At 50.1% G+C, this 19,295-nt stretch overlaps 1 protein-coding gene across 1 annotated transcript; it reads right to left on the reverse strand.

The window, feature by feature from the left end:
• Positions 1–801: 801 nt before the first annotated feature.
• LOC100909381 (piezo-type mechanosensitive ion channel component) lies at positions 802–16,068 on the reverse strand. The gene is given in 32 exon segments (XM_029112534.1): positions 802–1,281; positions 1,419–1,626; positions 1,750–1,969; positions 2,970–3,597; positions 3,699–3,942; positions 4,075–4,358; positions 4,463–4,594; positions 4,690–4,746; positions 4,748–4,761; positions 4,883–5,338; positions 5,506–5,759; positions 5,849–6,026; positions 6,266–6,385; positions 6,536–6,703; positions 6,799–6,914; positions 7,699–8,014; positions 8,165–8,284; positions 8,506–8,915; positions 8,998–9,096; positions 9,194–9,645; positions 9,775–10,233; positions 10,342–10,811; positions 10,949–11,269; positions 11,376–11,627; positions 11,713–11,988; positions 12,110–12,443; positions 12,545–12,713; positions 12,816–12,987; positions 13,146–13,297; positions 14,584–14,706; positions 14,874–14,972; positions 16,005–16,068. Coding segments are annotated over 32 exon segments (7,734 nt in total). The 3' UTR covers positions 802–914.
• Positions 16,069–19,295: the final 3,227 nt, after the last annotated feature.

Raw genomic sequence — 19,295 nt, forward strand, 5'->3', positions numbered from 1 at the left:
TCTGGGCTTGAACGATTGGCGACAAAACGTTGCAACCCTCCCCAGAGAACCACTAGATGCCAGAGATGGGGAGCCCTCTTCCTCGCCGGCAGTCCGGCTGACCCTGTGGTGGTTCTTGGATCACGAGTGTTCTCTCAAGCAACGAAATTCGATGCCCCAAGCAGTTCGAATCGGACGGATTTAAAAATTGAGGGAACCAGATTGGATCGAAAAAATTGAATAAGACAAATCTCTGCTGAGCGAATGATCGGAGTTCCCTCGCATAGAGACGGAATGCTGAGGATACATCACGGATGAGGTTTTCCCTGAAAAACCTATGAACCATCGCTCGCGATGATGATTATGCGTTTGGAGATCGAGAATGACTCTTTATCTCTACCGAGTCTCCTTCGACTCTGAAATGATTTGAGGAACGGATTTGAAGAAACCTCGTATTCGAGTTGGACCTTGAACAGTTGCCCTCCGTGTAGATTATCTTTATCTTAGGCCATCTTTTCCTATGACTCTTCCACCATTTCCTCCTACCTTCTCTTCAGTCCCCCTCCCCATTTTCGCACTCGCAGTTCCTTTTGAGAATTATAAGGTCACCTCTTTGCGAGCTGCTACACCAAAAAAAAAAGACTACCACTCCTCGGATATCTCAATCCTGTTCTCCTGGTACCTGAATATGGGCACTCGACCACAGCTTGAGGAATGCGTGCGGCCGCGACCTCGACATCCTCTCAATGCCTCAGAGCTGATGGAGTTCATTGATCGAAACCTATCTATCTCTTCGAAATTAATGATTCGTGCAGGTGAGAGATGACAGCTTTCGCTAAATTTAATATACACACATTCTCAACCATCCCATATATACACTTCATCTGACTAGCTCTATCCATCATCATGATTGCTGATTTTTTGTTTGAAGGCAATCACTGTTGTTGAGTAGGCAGTGGTCTCCGCAGACGCGCCTCCCCTTGTGGCTGATGGGGCTCCCTTTCTGCTCTCGGTGGTCTCTCGCCTCCTCGGTTCTGCGGTGGACTCGATTGCTGAGGCACCATTCGGGTCCACTTTATGAGAGTTTCTGGTGACCGATAGAGGAAAACGAGTTTCGCGAAAAGGTCTTCTTCGAGCGCGAGTTCCTTGGATTCTCGTACCAGATAGATATCCATGCAGAGCTGCAGGACACGGTCGACATTGGGCATGTCGTCAAACATTATTCGCGTTGAAGTGTTTGCAATGAATCCTCGGAGGAAGCGGGAGACCAAGAGCACGAATGTAGTATACAGTCCCACGATACTGCGAATAGAACGAATATTAGAGTATACCGGGGAAAGTGCATCAATTAGGACGCCTTTCCGGCGAGAGTCCGGTCGGAGCCGGAAAGCCTCGAGCCTAGGACAGTGAGTTCGAAAGTAAATTCATTTGATATTCACCCATATGATGAAACTGTTGAGAGTGCTTGAGGGAAGACTTTGTCAGCGAAGACGACCACCGTCAAGTACCGACATACGTCGGGATACGGTAGGTACGGGTAAGGACCATCCTTCGTGCAAGGCTTAGATTGAACTTCCCACCATTCACCTTGCAGCGTCGAGTTCGGCTCACTGTACAACAACTGGACACTGAGGTTTCGCAGGCCGGCTGTTAGAACGAGAAAAAGAATTCAAGTGAACTCCGCTCCTTGGCGAGACAGTTAGCCGTGTCGAATCTTATCAGATGCAAGGTGCAGTCGTGGCGGTCGATACTTCGACTCGGAGCACTCACTTGGATCAGGGTTTGCCTTATCGAGATTCAGCTCGTTCAATTCTGAAGCTTTCTCTGCAGGACCCTTTCTCGGAACTTTGATGTACGTAGGTAGCAGCTCGGGCAAAATAGCTTCCTTGCGGGCATCGTTCGCCTTCTTTGCATCCTTGGCTAACATCGCCGCCATCTGGTCCCGAGCGACCTTGTCATCGAGTGTATTGCGCACCTCCAGCGTTGTCGTCTGTGGATCGGAATCGCCGCCTTATAGCTTCCAGAATTGAAAATCGGAAAGACTAGAGAACAGAGATCATTCATTAGCCCAACCATGGGAGAAGCCGACTCCGTTTCGATTTGTTCTCATTAACGAGAGAATTCCCCCTATTAGTGCGGAAACGACCTATCGACGTGGGAGCATGCCATGATATCACGGGGATGGTGGGTCTCACATGCTCTAAGCGGGAAACATTAGAGAAGGGTTTTAAATTTAGAAACAGTCTCGTGCGCTCGAAGTTGCTCTTCGTCAGGGGTTAGAAGAATATTCAACCCTTATTTTATTTACCGTCTGATATGCGGATTTATCGCTTTTTTTTTCGATGCCTGCAATGTCGGCGGTGTGGTTCTTAGCGAAGCAAGCAAGTGTCCTCCTCTATCAGAACTGCACTATCGACGATTAAATTACTGATCGATTATAGCCAATCAGTTTCCTTAATTGAGGGGGTTCCGGGATCGCTGATCCACCTTTCCGGGGAAACCATCCGGAAAACCTACACGCCTGATCGGCAGCGACGAGGTGCTCTACCGATAAGCTATCAGAAAGAAAGCATCGAGGATGGGGAAAAAATGAGCTATATTGAGTAGAGCCTGCGGTTTCAAGCATTTATCACTTTTTCATTAATTAATTGTAATTGATGAATAATTTTTTTCCAATTTTTCTTTCAATACTCCCCAGGGAAATTGAAGAAAAACATGGAGAAAGAATATATATTCATCCCTGATTATGAAATAATGAAGAAACCATAATTGCTTGAAGCCACGGGCTCTGATAATAATGAGGCTCTCGAAAGAATGCTCTTGGGCCTGAAGACGCCTCGATAGCTTCACGGAGGAGCGGAGCTTCCCGGACTAGGCTCCCTGGGACTCAAGGAACGACACCGATAACTCGAGATTGTTCGATATTCAAATGCGAAGGAATTCCTAAGCGTGCCCACAGGACTTTGGGTTGGTCCCTATGCGTGACTTACCGGATCAGCGTCCGAATCGTTCTTCTCCCTGTAGAAGGTGAGTTTCATCTTGAGCTCTAGTTTTGTTGTCATGTTGAGCAGATCTCTCCGGAGCGCTTCTTGCGAAGGCGGCGATATGCTCCATACGGCAGTGGAATTTCCGTTCAGCATCGCAACGACCACGTCAGATTGGACGTAATTGTTGAGAAAGTTTTGAGCTTTTGCATGGAATTTCGTCGCACGGTAGAGTGCGTCGAAAGCCGTGCTGGAGATCTGTTGAACATTGTTTTTCTGGGCCGAAATGGTGAACAGCGGCTCGTAGCCGCCGATGCTCAATTGAATCTGGCATTCTTGTGGGGGCAGGGAGTGGCCCACAGTGTTGCCGAGGGAGAAGAGCAATAACGGGAACCATATTATGAGGATGATCAGGAATAATAAGGTTCCTCCCATGCCGTACTTGATGAGCGAAGACCGTTTCGAGCCTCGAGGAGTCGGGTACTCTTCTTCGGCACGACGTTGGCACTTCAACATGAATATATTGGCAAATATGTCTTCCATTTTGAACCAATTTACCAGGACCATACTAGTGTCGGTCCATATCCAGTCCATCAAGCTTCGCAGTTCGTAGAGGAATGGCACCATCATATAGCTACGGATTCGGAGAAAGAGCAGAATTGAGAATGATTCGCCGCAACGAGATTGAAATCGTGTGATGGATCGTCAGAGCATGTGCGGTACGGAGGAACTCACCCTTTGAAGAGGAAATAATTTAAGTAGTTGTACTTCTTCGTGAAGAAGTTTCCGAGAATTCGGGTAGGGTATCCACATCTGATTTGGTAGGCGGACAGAAGGAGGTAGATGCATTTCGTTAAGTACCACAATTTCGGTGGCAAATTGTTCTTCTCGGCGAAGCCTGTCTGACTTATTGCCGGTAAGACAAAGAACATCCAGACGTGGATGACGACCACGATGAGATGTTGGAAGATGAGTTTGCCTGAGAAGGGTGAAAAACTCGGTTCTCAGGTCCTCCGGTAGTGGTGAAGATCCGAGCCCAGTCGCCCAGGTCCCAACTATTCTGAAGAACTGAAGGTTTGAGATACCGGTGAGAACTCTCTGTATCACTTACCACCGATGTATTTTCTGAGGTATAGGGCCCGGTCGATTACGATTAGGGCGAATTGGAACAGCAGCATTATGAGGAATGGTATAGGGACCTCGTTTTTCTCGAAGTATGCTGTCACGCCCTCCTCCCTACCGCCGGTGCCGAACGCCCAATACCCGAAGACCATGACGAGAAAGTTGAAGAAGTCGCAGAAGAACATCCACGCGTAAACGTCAACAGCAACTTGATACGGGGGATGTAGGAGGTTTTTGAAGAATGACTTGAACGGAGTCAAGTAATGTTGCATGCTGGAAGATACAAACCGTCAATCGCGCCCGAACGAGCTCCTTCAACGATGTGGAGCGAGATCGGACTCCGTGGAGCAGGGAGAAAAGTCTGGTGAATCGATTACCTTGCGAACAGGGAGCTCGTTTTGATCAAAGCGGAGTCTCCGGTATCTTCACCTTCTTCGTCATCTCCGCATTCATCATCGGACACGTAATCTGTGTCCGAGAAGGTGTCGTCGGGATCTCTGTTCTTCGGTCTTACAGAGGGGGCTTTCGCTGCGTCAACCTGATTTCTCGGTTTCAGCTGGGCGTCGACCGGGTCCTTTGTGATTTCCTGGTGAGGCTTCTCGACTTCTTTCGGCGCTGGAAGCGTTGCCGTCTCGTCGCTGAAGCTTCGATCCGTGTCTTTCCATAGACCCAGGCTCTTAAAGATTCAATCCGGTTTCGCATGAAAACTCGGAATTCTCGCGAGCCCGAGTCTGACTGGAGAGACCCGAGGCTGCGTCGGTGAGAGGCGGAATATTTCAGGACTCTTGCCTACTCACCTTGAGGACGAATCGATGCAGGAACACCAGAAACAGCAGCATAAGGTCGTACAGGGCGTAGTTTGAGTCGTCGCTGCGTTTTTCGATGCCCAACATTTTCGGCGGATCGAACGCGGTCTTGTAGGAGTTCGAATCCCATTTGAAAAAGTCGAACTGGAACAGATACTTGACGACTACGATTGCTTCCGTGTAGGTGATGATCGTGATCCAGAATGTTTTCGATGGCCGGGGGACGGATAGTGAGCCCCACAGGAACACCATCAACGGTAGCGGGAGCGAGAGCAGAGTCGCTGTGCAGATCTGATTGTAGACTATTCCTAGATAGCAGACGATTTCCGTGCGTGCGTAGAACGCGTATACCAACGCATTGAGGAACTGCGCGACGAGAGGTTCTCGCTTCTCCGCGAACTCTGCCAAAGCTTCCTCGCTCAGGTCCTTCTTGATCTGCAGTAACTCCTGTTAAGGTCGAGGTCGAAAATCACGTCGGGTTAGAGTACACTTCACACGCATTCGCTGGTCAGCAAGGAGGGCACGAGTTTAGATTTGCAATCGAGCTGTCTTCCAAGACGCATGCAATTAGAGCAAAAACATGGGAGAACCCCCGGAGATGATTAGCAACCGACCTGGGCAAGTCCCTCCTGACTCGACGGCCTGTACATGGGCGCCCTCGGCATTCGTGCTTGGTATTCCTCGGTCAGAATGGCTAATCCATCAGGGTATCTCTGCTTGACGAGCTCCTTGTCCTTGTCCAGCAGCTTCGCTACTTCACGATAGCCTCCCGAAAACGAGTGCAGTTTAGCCGTTGCGCTGACCAACATACTATCGATGAGCGTTCTGGTGATCTCGATGTACTTGGCCAGTTTTTCCTGCCATGTGACTTCAGAGCGAAGGAATTCTGTTAGTGGCTCCTAGAGGAATCACCGAGCGCCCAGAAGCCGGGGAAGCGTATCGAAGGTGAATACTTACGTTTTGGGCCTTCTTCAACATCGCCCATGGGTTCCCCATCCGCATTGATCGGCGGAATCGGGCTCTGAGTTGGACCTCTAGGGGAGACCGCGCTCCTAGTATCGGTGACATCGAAGCTAGGAGCATCCCGTTGAGTCGATGGTGTTGAGGTTGCAGGCCGAGTAATTACTGTCGACGGCTGCGGATCGATGATCAAGTTATTGAGTTTCTTATGCCGTCACTCGATCTGCGGAGCTGCCGATGAAGTGTCGAGGAGCACAAACCCTCAGGTCTATCCATGCATTGGACCGACTCGAACAGGGTTCGACACGTCACAAGCGGGATACCTCTTAAACTCGAGTCCGATCTTTCGATTGTCTTTTTTGGTATACAGAAAAACTCTGAAGCAGGGTGGGGGGAGGCTGAGTTATCCCAAACAATCGGATCAACGAACAAATTAGGTATTAGTTCGGACGCTTGGAAAATCCAACACTCTGCCGCTTGTCTGTATACCTGGAGAGGACCTAGGAGCCTTGAGCCACCGATAACCTCCCATTTCTGCAATTTCACTGGCGCTCAGATTCATCAGGAAGAATTATTATCGACCGCCCGGTCTTCCCAAACGTATATGTTTTTCTCATTGCATCGCGCCTGTCACTAGGGATGGTCTCCAGGTCCGGGAGTTACTAGACATATAGCTCTACTCACGAAGGAGGTGGAAGCCTGAGAATGGGTTTGAGATCGCATCGTGCGATCTATCGATATGATGGCGCTCATTCCGGAAGAATCACCGATATCTTCGCCAGTTTCGGTGCGAGCTCGGGCTCGGAGAGCAGTCGATCCTTTGATCATGTTCGACAGCACAGCGTTCAAACCCTGGACGGAGAAGATTCGGAGAATCGTAGCCTCCACATCGACTGCTCCCACTGCTCCGATGTCATAAAATATTCTGCGGTCGTTGGAGGGCTCACCTTGGTCTTGACATCAAAGTCATCAGCCGATTCTTCTTTCGACGATTTCACGTTCAAGTCCAGAGGTTCCAGCTCGTAATTATCCTCAAAGAGATCGTAATCTCCGGATCGAATGGCTGTAAGCATTCCCTGACGTCAGTTTCAAGAAAGACCCTCAGAGGGATGCTCGATGCCGTGCTCGTTTCAGTGGAAAAGAGACATAGGAAAAACTGGTGCGAAAGCAAAATAAAAGAATTTGGCTTGGAAAAATTTTGTGCGATCTCGATTCGAACTGGTGCGAAAATCGTGGAGACAACTCCTAAGCTCTGTATCTCCTGGGCGGTCAACAGATACTCCGGATCCTGATCATGAGTCCAAGGCAGTCCACTCGCACGTTTTTGGAATTTCCGGGAAATTCTTCCCGTTGGCCCGGGTCGACGAAAGGGCAATCGTTTTAGGCCATCGACCGGATTGCTTTAATCTTCGGAAGCTTTAATGATCACTTTTCTCCTCCATTTCTGTCGTTCAGTTTAGGCGGGAATTTGAGCTCGCAGGCCGACTCGAACGACGTTCGACAATTTTTCGTCTTACAGGCTGCATGAGAACTCGGTGAAACGGTGAATGTGCTTCTCCTAGACAGAATTTGAGACGTCGTCTCAACCATATGGGCTTGATTTGGATCGCAATACGAGTCCAGATAGGCCGTCCAGCCGGCGCTCACGGGGGACATCGTGAGAATCGTCGTCGGCGACGGTGGAGGCAGCGATGAGCTCGATGACTCGCTTTTCTCAGGGGTCGAGTAGGACGCGTAGTCCTCTGGAGATGCCGCGGGTCCTTGAGGTTAGTCTCGGACATCTTCCCTTGATAGCGGACGCGACCGGAGTAATTCCCGATCCTCCAACCAACTTCTCGTAGGCTTACCTTGAACGTGAGTTTCTGGTTCGACGTATTCGCCCTCACGCTGCTTCCGCTGGTTTTCTCGAATGCGATCCATCTTCATGCGGATCTTTTCCATGATTTCATGTTCTTCCTCGCGCTGCTGTTTGACTTTTTCCATTTGCAAGAAGTGAATGACCTCAGCTCCCCGCGAGCTGAGTTCTTGCTGCGCCAAGATCTCGATAATCAAATGGTGGAAATAGTATGAGGTGAAGAGCCTCCTTTGTAGCAGGAGGAATCCGAAACAAATGCCGTCCCACAGCAGACCCGCTTCTGCGGTGGGAACGTTGCATTCCGCAACCTGTCAAAGCAGAGGGGAAGCCATTCTGTGAAATCTGATGGCAGCAGGCCATTAATCGAGAGAAATCGCAGGAGAAGAGTCTCCGGTGCTTATTAGGCACCGATCGGAAACGGGAATCGCGGGATTTCTCGACGCCCCGATCTCACTCACAATTGTGTTGTACATCGAAGTTTTCTTCGGACCAACTTTCTTGAGACATGCTATCCCTAGCAGCTGCACCAGCCAGCAGGCGTTGTATGCCATTTCCTGTAGATAAACACAGCCGAGAACCTGCCGAAAGAGAGGAAATCAAGAGCCCGCCGAAATCAGGTTTCACCCGAAGCGGGTTGGGGCGGGAGATTCTGGATAATCGATCTCAGATAGAGCTGCGGGCCCGGAATTGTTTTTCATTGTTGCGAAGGATTCGGCATTCGACGGAATCGAATGCCGGAAGCCCGCACATGGGACGCAGGAGAATAGCCGAGAGAATAAGGGTCGGAGGTCAAGCGCACCTGCAGTATGCACTTCATGAGGATCACAGTAACGTTGAATGCCATGAGGGAATTCCACCAGCTCAGAAGTGTCTTGATTGGCTTCAGATAGAACTCGTTGCCGTTCCAGAGGAAGAAGAAACAACCCAAGATATAGAAGAGGGCGAATAGCGATATCCGGTTCGTTCCAGCGAGATACATGACCGCCAAGGTAATCCAGTAGAAAAGGAACAGGACGCCAGTTTTCACACGATTGAAGTATGCTTTGTCGCCGATGAATCTCGGCACGGGGTTCGGTCTTTCGCCGATATAATCACCCTTGGGATCATAGATCTCGCTATTACTCCCGGCGGGGTGAGCAGCACCCTCTGCGGCTTCTGTGTTGAACACGATCAGCTGACTGCACGATACGATCAGTTGCAGGCAGTCGACTGAGTCAAGAAAGAGAGGAAGCTTCGTTAGTTCAGTCCTGACCGTAGGTTGTCAGCGTTGATTAATGTCGACGCCGCTTACCAAGAATTTTGCGATGTGAAGAGCGATTCCTATAGTCTGGTAGGAACAGCCATTCGACAGCTTCTTTCATTTTTTCATTCTCGCTGTACCAAGGATACTCTGAGAAGGAAGGAAAGCGTTCGAGATACCGCCTCCTCAGGGATCATGATGATTATTATCCTTCTACCACACGATTAGGTCTCTGATTTTTCCTCACCGATACACAGCCCTGGGGGCAAGCCGACCGACACGAGGTATTGCAGAGGTATCGCAATACAGAGGTAGATCACATAGAATGGCCATACTCGCGCTAGAGTATTCCTCCGCAGAAGAAACATGCAGCAGAGCCAAAAGGCTGTAACAAGGGCGTAAACGTCCAGACGGAATCCGATGCAGCCGACCATGGTAACGAGACAAATCTCGATACCGAACTTGAAGAACGTGTAATTGACTAGAAACTTGAAGCAACTGGTGAAATCCTGGTCGGCCATCCTGCGAGTAACTCCTGGCCAAACGACGCCTAGGGGCGGTTCCGGAGCTGCTCTGAGGTGCCGATCGAACCATTGATGGGTTTTCACCATGGCGTTCAAGGTGAATAAAGTGATCAGTGCGATGTAACCTTTACAGTAACTTGTCAAGTGGTCCGTTTTCGTGAATCCGATCCATTCCCTGCGGAGCGGCAATCCTTTCTTAAGTCAAATATATATTGTATAATACGCCGAGAATTTGATTCCCGTCATGTTGCACGGGGTGGACGCTCGGCGCGAGGCTTCCGCCGAGTATTCCGGCGACCTTTACCTGTTGTCGATGACAGTGTTGAACGGGAACGGGAAGGGACCGGTGGAGTTCAGACCGTAGACGCTATCACACTTGGTTTCCCAACCGATACTATCGACGAATTTCAGTTGATAGATCATCTTCGACACGAGGAGAATCGCCGTCCACAGTGCGCAACAGTGTGCCATGAATTGATGGAGGCTACGCAACGGAAGTGCGACAACTACTAGAGCCATGTAAAGTATGTGCACGGCGCAAACGTCGTATACGCAGAGCAGGAAGACGGCGAGGAACATTATCTTCGCCAAGTGAATCTCCAACAGTCGCCAGACGACTCGCTCGAATTCGCTGAGATATATTTTGAGTTTTTCCAGCTTCAGCATCTTTGTCAGTTTGGCTTCTGCAGGAACGTTGTTCATTGTAGCGAGACTTTTATGCGCAGCTAGAATCAAGGTGTTAACTTCTATTAAGATCTACTCACTACACATCAATGGTCGTCCCAACCTCCTGACAGTGGGCTAAGGGATGGGTAGAATTTCCCTACCATCGCCTAACAGAAAATCCCTCGACCATCGGAGGATGAGGAACTCACCCTGTTGCTCTATTTTGCTGCCATTGAACCTCTCCTTCGAGATCACGGTGTCCGGGGTGGGAGGCTCTGGACTGTCGTCGTCCGTCACTTCGTCAATATGAATGACGGTTCTGTTGTCCACCGTGGGACTCGACACTGTGGAATCGGTCAGAGGTGCTCGATCTCCTCGGTAGGCTTCCATGTTCAGCCGAATGAAATCTTTGTGGAAGTAGTGCAGTTGGATGATGGTCACGATCAGGAATATTGTCGGTGTCAAAAGTTTGAGCAAAAGCGATCCCGGATCTGAATCGTATAGTTCCAGACCGATATCCTGCTGCATCTCCCGTGAAATGTGAAGATGGACTTCCCAATAGTGGGTGAAGTTTTCAAACTGGTACGTGTATATCAAAATCAGGACCATCATCGAATAGATGATGACGGTCAAGAGAAATCCGTACATAACTTTGATCCAGATCCGATACGAAAACTGTTGACGGAAATCAAAGAGGTTCCCCATGAGTTATGAATCATAAGGCCAAGGAAACATATTCGGAATATCGCATGAAGTTCACCACACCGAGGATAAGGTGGACAAGACGGGGAAAGAGGGAAAAACGCAGTCACCTGGTATATAAGGATGAAGAAGAGGAATAGGACCATGTAGACTATCCGGTACAGGACCACTCGGTCACCACCGAGCGATATTACGAACAGCATCACGGCTACAACCCATATCCATAAGCGCACGAGTATATTCCTGCAGAGTTGGCCGAGCTTCTTCATGTGGAGGTTAGTACCGACGAGAGCCGTTGACGTTGACCCTCGTTGCTGAGTGACTTCACGAACTTCGTCTTGCTCTTGACGTCTCATCTCTCGCTTCTGCTCGACGTACTGTTTTAGCGTCAGCCAGAACACCACCGTGTAGAGAATCTTTGTTCCCAAATGCTGTGGAATCAGGATGGCATCAGATTGCAGTCCCTTCATCAAAGGAGGGTTCAAGAGCCCTCCGGGTCGCGCGATCTGATTTCGATTCGCTGACTCAGTAACTCACTCTGTAGCTGTTCGTTCCGTGCTTGACGAAACCGACTTGATTGAGATTGATTTTGCCGATGTGCGTCGGCAGTTCCTGATCGGTCAAATCGAGCGAGTAGATGAATTGGAATATAAGCAAGATCTCAGCGTACAGGACGAGGGCGGGCGAGTTCTTGAGACAGGCCTGACGTGAATTCGGCATCATCCATAAAAGACACGACCAGAAGAGTAAGATGAAGGTCAACCAGCTATGGTATGTGATACTCCACGCCTATGGAAATATTCAGCCTTTTAGTCTCTGTCACTTCCTTCATGCAAAACCAATAACATCTAATGCTCCGGGGAGAATCGCTCACCATCATGATGATTAAAGTGATGACGTAGCTCCCCTTGAGGAGAAACGCGACAAAGTGCTGCAGGACTGCATACAGCTGACGCCATCTACCCGCGAGACTACTGCTACAGTTCCGACTCTGCTGCGATTGCAATTGCGAAGCGTGTGAATTTTCTTGACCACCACCGTTTTCATCTGCCGCTCCCGAGTGCCAAACTGAGCTCCCGGGAGCGTCGACGGTGAGGGTCCGATGCGATGGACTGATGCTTTCGTAGTTCCTTTGTTCATTCTCCAGCAACTGAGTGAGCGGGGATATCAAAAAGCGATATGAGTGCCTCGTGGGTTTTACCGGGAGCCGGTCGAGAGCCGGAGAAAATCCCCAAAGACTGAAGGCAAGAAACACTCGGATCGGAACTCACGTTGGAATCAGGCCGTTCGCTCCTTCGTCGACGTAATGCAGCCGAAGTGTGGCTCCTCTGAGAGCCTCTCTTCGACTCACCCGAAGGAAACAGGGACTGCGATCTTTTACCCAATCTTCGAGCGACGGCAGCTGCCGGTACGTTCGGCAGCTGGAAGACACCCACGTAACGTGTCATGGTGCACGCGGTGAAATAGAACACAAGAACCGAAAGCGGGTGGATGAAGAGCGTCCAGTTTCTGTCGTAGAATATCAGGTCCCGAACATCGGGGATGAGAGCGTCCGCCGATGACGAGTTACAAGCCGGTACACGAAGAGCGATGAAACCGACGAGTCTGGAAAGTTCCTCGTTCGGAAAGTCCATAGAACTGTTCTGATAGGGGCTCAGCTCATAATTCGCCTCCCGTAATTATTGTTAGATGGGTAACTCCATTACCTGGCGTTGAGACCATCGGCTTCGATGAATTCTTGTGAATAGTCGAACTGATATATGTAGAGCGCAATGAAGTGGAAGGCGGCGAAAATCATCAAAAAAGTTCGCAGGCTCCGATAGCCGACGCCTAGGCCCTTAGAGCAACCTAACCACGTCGCGACCCCGAGGAAGGCTTGAAGAGACAATTTTGTTTGTCAATGGGAGGGATACGCGCGAGAGCTCCTCGGTCAGGATTGTGGCGCCCTCCTTCATCTCTTGAGATCGATCGACTCACCGAGAAAGTATACCAATGAGAACATCGAAGCATGGGAGATCCCTGCTGACGCCATCGTCAGGAGGACGACCAATTCTCCCAGTAGTGACAAAAGATCCGATCTCCCGAAGTATTTGTTCTGTCTGACCGATCCCAACAGCGGCGAATGTGCGCCATTGCGTTCTCGAAGAAACTGTTTGGAGCAATTTTATCCTCAACGGCAAGTCATGGATGTTCCTTCTTATATGGCATCTCATGGACGAATTCTCGGATATCGAAATCACAGAATGCAACGAGACTTTGACGCTGTCAACAGACGCAGTTCCACGCTGAATTTGTTAGGCTACGAACCTGTTGATCTAGCTTGTCGCATAGCACGTATACCAGCGTAGAAAACAGCAAAACGGCAAAGTCCGTCAGGAGAAGCCGAACGCAATCCATAAACGAGATCCCGTTGAGACGGTGCAGTCCGAAAAGCGTATATAGTCGCTGTTCCAATCCGCCTGGAAGATCACATATTTTATGGAGCTTGATCGATGAAAATATCCCCCCGTCCTACTGGTTTCATCTGTCGCTGAAAGTACAACATCGCCTCGTCGAAAGCTTCCGATTCGGGTGTTCCCGTTCATCTGCTCATCGCCTGCCGACTACTTTTCCACTGCGCCCATCAGTCGATCTTCTAACTCGATTGCTAAAGAGGGAAATGCGACGATCGCATCCTCGATTCCTGCAGTGGAAGCGGACGAGCGGGATCGCTCTCAAGACCGGGTTTGAACGGACAAAACAGCGGAAATGGAGAAATGACTGGACTAGCTCATCTAGTTGTTCCTCGGAGCTAGTCATGCCTTGGAGAGAGCCTGAATGACGTGAATTATTTAGAGTTCAATACTTGTAGACTCCATGGATGGCTCGGAGCCACATCGCCATGAATTTCGTCCGTCGTGGAGTGCTCTGTCATGAGTAATTATGCTTGAGCTTGTATGGAAGGATGACAACCGAGAATAAGTCGGTCTGACTGCTCTGCCTTTTCAGAGCGCGGCGATCCCTTCTCGCGGATGATTTGCCCTCCCAATGGCGAGGAGCTAAGTTCCGGAAACCCGGAACCCTAGCGAGAACCGGTCAATGTTCGGGAAACGCCTCAACTGATCGACTGCACGATAGGCTCGCCTCCCTGAACGGGCCATACTCTCAGGCAGGGAGCGAACGGATATAAGTCTTGTGAGTCAAACGAGAGGATCTCGCCTGCGAGAAAATTTGCCGCATTGACGGTCCACCGCGTCTATGAGACTTCCATCGCCGCGCCATTCGAATGCGAATTATTCATTCGGATATCCTCCAATGCCTGATCTGACCACAGGCTCGTTCATGCGAATCTCCACCCTTGGTGTAATCACTCGAGTCCTGAGACCAGAACGGGGGAAACATCGCGAGAGCTCCTTTGCTGTTCTGTGCCGATTCGGGAGGAGGGCGCAATCGGCTTCGATTTCTCGAGCAGGGGTTTTCGCTTCCAGATTCGAGCTTGACGCATGACTTCCATCGAATCAATGAATGCTTCCTGGAGGCTCTCGGCTCCAGAATCTTAATTTTCATTTTAATCAAGTGGCAGATCCGACTCAGCTGGTGGAAAATTTGACGACCCATGATTTGTGTGGCTGATGCTCATCCCAACGTTTTCGAATAAGGTACACATGAACATATATCTGCCAGCACGAGCCTGAGCCAGCGATTTTGCTCTCGGTGCCAAGATAGAAAAATGATTACGCATTGAAATGATTGGCGCTGTACTTACAGTAACTCGGTTCTGTGCCTTCGTATGCATGAGTTGATAGTAACACTATTTGGTAGACAATGTGAGACACGCAAAACAGCGCGGATACACTGACCACAGTCAGAAGATAGTATTTTGTTCGAGCTGAAAGATAGAGAGATTGTCGAAGGGAGCTATCTCTGTGTTCGAATGCCGCTATGATGTCTGCACATCATAGCGCTCCATTGTTCCAGCACTAGAGCGCTTGTTTACGCTCAATAAATCATTGAATGAATAGTGAATGATCATGATGAATAACAATATAATCTCACCTGGTAGCGGCTCTCTTTTTGAGGGTCCGGACAAGAGTGGCGACACGAGTAATAAAAGCAAATAGAAGAAAGAGAAGATGTTGTAGCGGACTAGAGTGCCTGGAAATCGGAGAATAGGAATTGATTGGAACGATAGAAATCAGTCCCGATCGAGTCGAGCGAGGACAGGGGTCGCGGAACTCCAGGAACAGCTCGGCTCGTTGAGCTCCTTTTTGTGTCGTTACGGAATCCGACAAGCCCTGCGGTCATAGCTCGTCCAGGAGCCATCCTACCGCTTCTTCTCTGGACGCTAGAGGGAAAAGCAACCACACCCACCAATGATGACCTAGTGACATACCCCATCCCCGAGCTGACCTTGCCGGGGAGAAAGGCAACGCCTAGTTCAGAGCTACTCATGGGGCTTCTTACTAAGCTTCAGGATGCGGACCTTCGAGTAATTATTATTTGTCTTCGGATAATATCCGAGAACCCGCCTCGATTCACTGACTCTTCCACAAATCCCAAATCTCTTGATCCTCGGGAGCTCCGATCAATATTCAGCCGAAGGTGGGGGCGGATGTTACGTCGAATTTAACGACCAATGACGACAGAGATCGTGAATCAGCTTACTCTAGGGGTTACGGACCTGAATGAAAGCGAGGTCGGCCAACTACGCTGACCCTACCCAAAAAGAATGGAAGACAACTCGGAGTTCGCCTCCCAAGCTCGCGCACCCGAAACCGGCTACTAGTAGATCACGAGCCCCGCTCGATGGCAGAGCCGAGCACTCGAACACAATGATGACACCACCTCGATCTCCGAGTGGCAGGTCGCAATATCGAAAGATCATGATGCATAGAAGTTGAAATGTCCGAAATGAGGGAAACTCGAGTAGCGCTCCGCAGCAAACTGAATCGAGTGCAATACCCTACTGTTGTCGGTACCGAACGATCGTGAAAACGTTAACAGATCGGCAAAGACCACGGCTCTCGTGTACGTACAACCGAAGAGTGCCGATCACCTGTTTGGCAGAAAAGTCCCGGCTTTCGTTGCTCGCTCTACGTGAGGGAGATAACTCCGATCACCGATCATATTCGATTGATCTCTAAAGGATAATTCATTCAGGCAATTTGATGAAGAAGTGAGACTCACCCGCGAGGAGAACTGCTGGTAGGCCGATCCTGAACAGGGCAGAGGCCAAGATGGCACTAACCATCTCGGACTTTCAAGGCCGCCTAGTGGCGGCTGACGAAACGACCGTATTCTTCGCTTTGGGGACTCCGTAATACTTGATCTATGCGGTCCCCGCAGCCGCTCGTGTCCTACCTGTAATGAAAGAGAAGTCTTCAGTCCCCATCGCTCTGGAAGTACTCCTTCTTAGCCGTTTGCGCTCTAGAGACTACAATAATCGTAGTAATAACTCCGATGATATAATAAGTGTAATAATTATTATTGGTTCTGATTCTGGATGCGAGAAAAGATCTAGCGGTCGCGAAGCTCATACGATTGGGACGGCTTGGAATCATCCCACGGAAATAATTGGCCCTGGCTGAGGTTCTCGAGCGAAAAGTGTTCTCTGTCGTCTAAGTCCCGGGAAAAATAAAAAGACGAACCCGATTGCAGAATCAAATGAGGCTCCCATATTAGGGATCGTCCTGTCTTCGTCAATGAAGCAGGGATCGATTCTCGGAGAAATAGAGAGATGATAGAAAGATAACGTGAATGACACCAATGATCCGGATCCATTCCGAAGGAATCGGCGAGATCGAGTCTCGAGCGCTCCGTTCCCGACCTTGGGAATCATTTATCGAGAGAGCGAAGCGATTCCCTCTGGGAGGCCGCTGATCTATGCTGCACGCATTACTCGCCGCAAAGCATTCCAACAAGTTGTACAATGTCCGAGTAGCGTCTAGCTCGCCTCTTGCCTGACGTCACCATCGTAGTAGCATCTGTGAGCGCGTCGTAGGAAGCGTCGCGTCGCAGGCATTTCCAAAGCCTCATGCCAGTCTCCTCAAGCAGATCATCGAGTTACTCGAATTCAATCAAGCAGATCGAGTACTTATACTCGATCCGAAAATCCCAAGGAGGTCCAACGGAAATTCGGAGCGAATATTAGGAGGCTGTTGACTCAATCGGATCACATCCGAGCTCTCCATCGATGACACGACGCGTCAGCGCTCGGGTAGGAATCCATATGGACGAAGATAGGTACATTCGCCTCTGGTGCCCGGGACGGGCCAGTCGGCGAAGCTTCAAGCCTATTGTTCACGATGTGACGACCAATATCTGTCAATGTGTCTCGCGGTCTGACAATCACCGCATTCCAAACGGAAGCGGAATGGGGGATGCTGTTGTTTTTACTCACAATGATTCCCTAACCCCAACTAGCCAGCCGACAGATCAGACAGCGACCGCGCAACGACAAGGAAGGGACGACTCGTGTCGGTGCTGACAACGCCATCGTAGTGGCAATGGTAACAGTTTCGGCTCTTGTTCAATGAGGGCAGAATTCGCGAAATGATCATTCAATGCTGCGTGAATCCAAGGCTCTCCGATCTTGTCGCCGAATCGAGAGAGCGAATCAGGCGCATTCCGTGCCCTGGGTTCTTCTTGTATTGCTCCGCTGGAGCTGCCAGCTCCTGTGACAAAGCTTATCCAAATAGAGCGTTACGGCATGCGTGCCGTTAGAGCAGTCTCTTCTCGTCCCATTGTCACCACACCCACCAGCTTATTGGAGCCCGCGTGACAGTTCTCCTCGCCCGAAGATCATGCGCAAATATCGACTGATATTTATTATTTATAATAATAAGAGCAAAGACAACTGACGCAGGTGTCTCGTCCCGATGAGTTGATTGTCAGGTGAGCGCGCCCAACTTCACAGGTGCGAAAGACGATCCGCAGTTATGGTCTGGGAGATGTTTCCCGGAAGGGTCTCCGTCAAGGTTTCACGTGGGGGTCCGGGACTGATTCACCGAACACTTTCATCTCAATCCGTGGATTAGAGCCTTGGGCCGTCAGTGATGATCGGGGCGTTCACAAAGCCCAAGTATGCGAGAGCCGCGACTGAAGTTCATAGGAAGCTCGGATGAGGAGTGGAAATGCGAATTGTTCTGGATACCAAGATCCTATCCAGTGAGGTCCTGATGCGGAAACGCGAATTCTCATCGGAGGAGCTCTCCCGCCGCTCATCGCTTCGCGCGAAGCAGAGAAGCGGTGATGACGATTTTCGCTCTTGCATGAATCGGTCGGCCTTGTCGCCGTCGACGGAAATTTCAAATTTCTGATCGCTGAACCCGCGAATTCCTCTAGTGTTCTTCCGACTTTCATTCCGGCAAACCAGATGCTTTGACATCGTCAGACAGGAGGAATTCTCTTCAATCCGCGAGGTTCTTCGCTCACTTAGGAATAAAATCGACTCCCATCTCTCTGAGCGGGGGAGGCTCAACGTGTTTCGATGATTGAATATGTCGTGTTTCGCTTAAAAGCCTCTCGGATCTCTTGGTTCCGTCATCATCATGATCCGTCGCTGTGGTCATGTCATCATCACCGTAGAACGATCACTACCTCTCTGGGTGGGTTGACAACGTTCGACCCCACCCTCGCTGGGTACGGAAATCCTGTGTCTCGTCAGTCCATATACATATATCCATCTCTACATTAGCTCTATCCTTTTTTTCACGACACCCTATTACAAAGACTCTGTGGTTTGCCGCAGGAGAACATAATTCTCTTCTGCGGTTTGATGCCCGGATCCGTGACCCATGGCGGAATCGGAACTGGGGCCGGCAGGTGCCGATTTGTTTAGAACTCTCCCTATTTCGCTATCGGCCCGACTGGAGCACTTCACACTGGCGCGATCCGACGGCACAAGAAAATCCGGGGATCAGTCGCCTCCGTCCAACCTGGGTAAGAGGGATGGGACACTCTCGATCGCCGATGGAGTCGAAGTGACTCTGCCGCGGAATTCAGGTATGGCGCGAGAAGGCAGCGGAGAACGAACGAAATCCGATGCTGCCGGAGGGAATGAGGAGCGCAGCGCGGCTTCACACAAAGTGATCTTCCAGTTGCCCGATAGAGAGACAATCAACAATCTTCCGGCGATCCAGCGAGCGAGCAGACCGCAGAACGTCTCCCGTATCCCGCTTTGAAAATCTTGAGCGCTGTCTCGTCGGGGAGAACGTCGTGTGACGTATTTGTCAAGCCTTCTGGCGGCATAACAATGGGTGCCCGGCACGCAAACCACTGAATGGCTCGAAGCATGGCCGAAGCGTCCTTCGTTAGGCACTCTAAAACTCTTGAAGCAAGGATACAAACGGGAATTCCTCGACTCAGACCTGATTGTTGGTGCTGACTCTATCTCGACACCCATTTGAGGAAAGTGGAAAATCTACTCAGGAGTCGATCCATCAAGAAGTCGGGACCAGACACCGTCGATGGTCGGAT

Source organism: Galendromus occidentalis, unplaced genomic scaffold (assembly GCF_000255335.2).
Source record: "Galendromus occidentalis unplaced genomic scaffold, Mocc_1.1 scf7180000077512, whole genome shotgun sequence".
NCBI classification, from domain to species: Eukaryota; Metazoa; Arthropoda; class Arachnida; order Mesostigmata; family Phytoseiidae; genus Galendromus; species Galendromus occidentalis.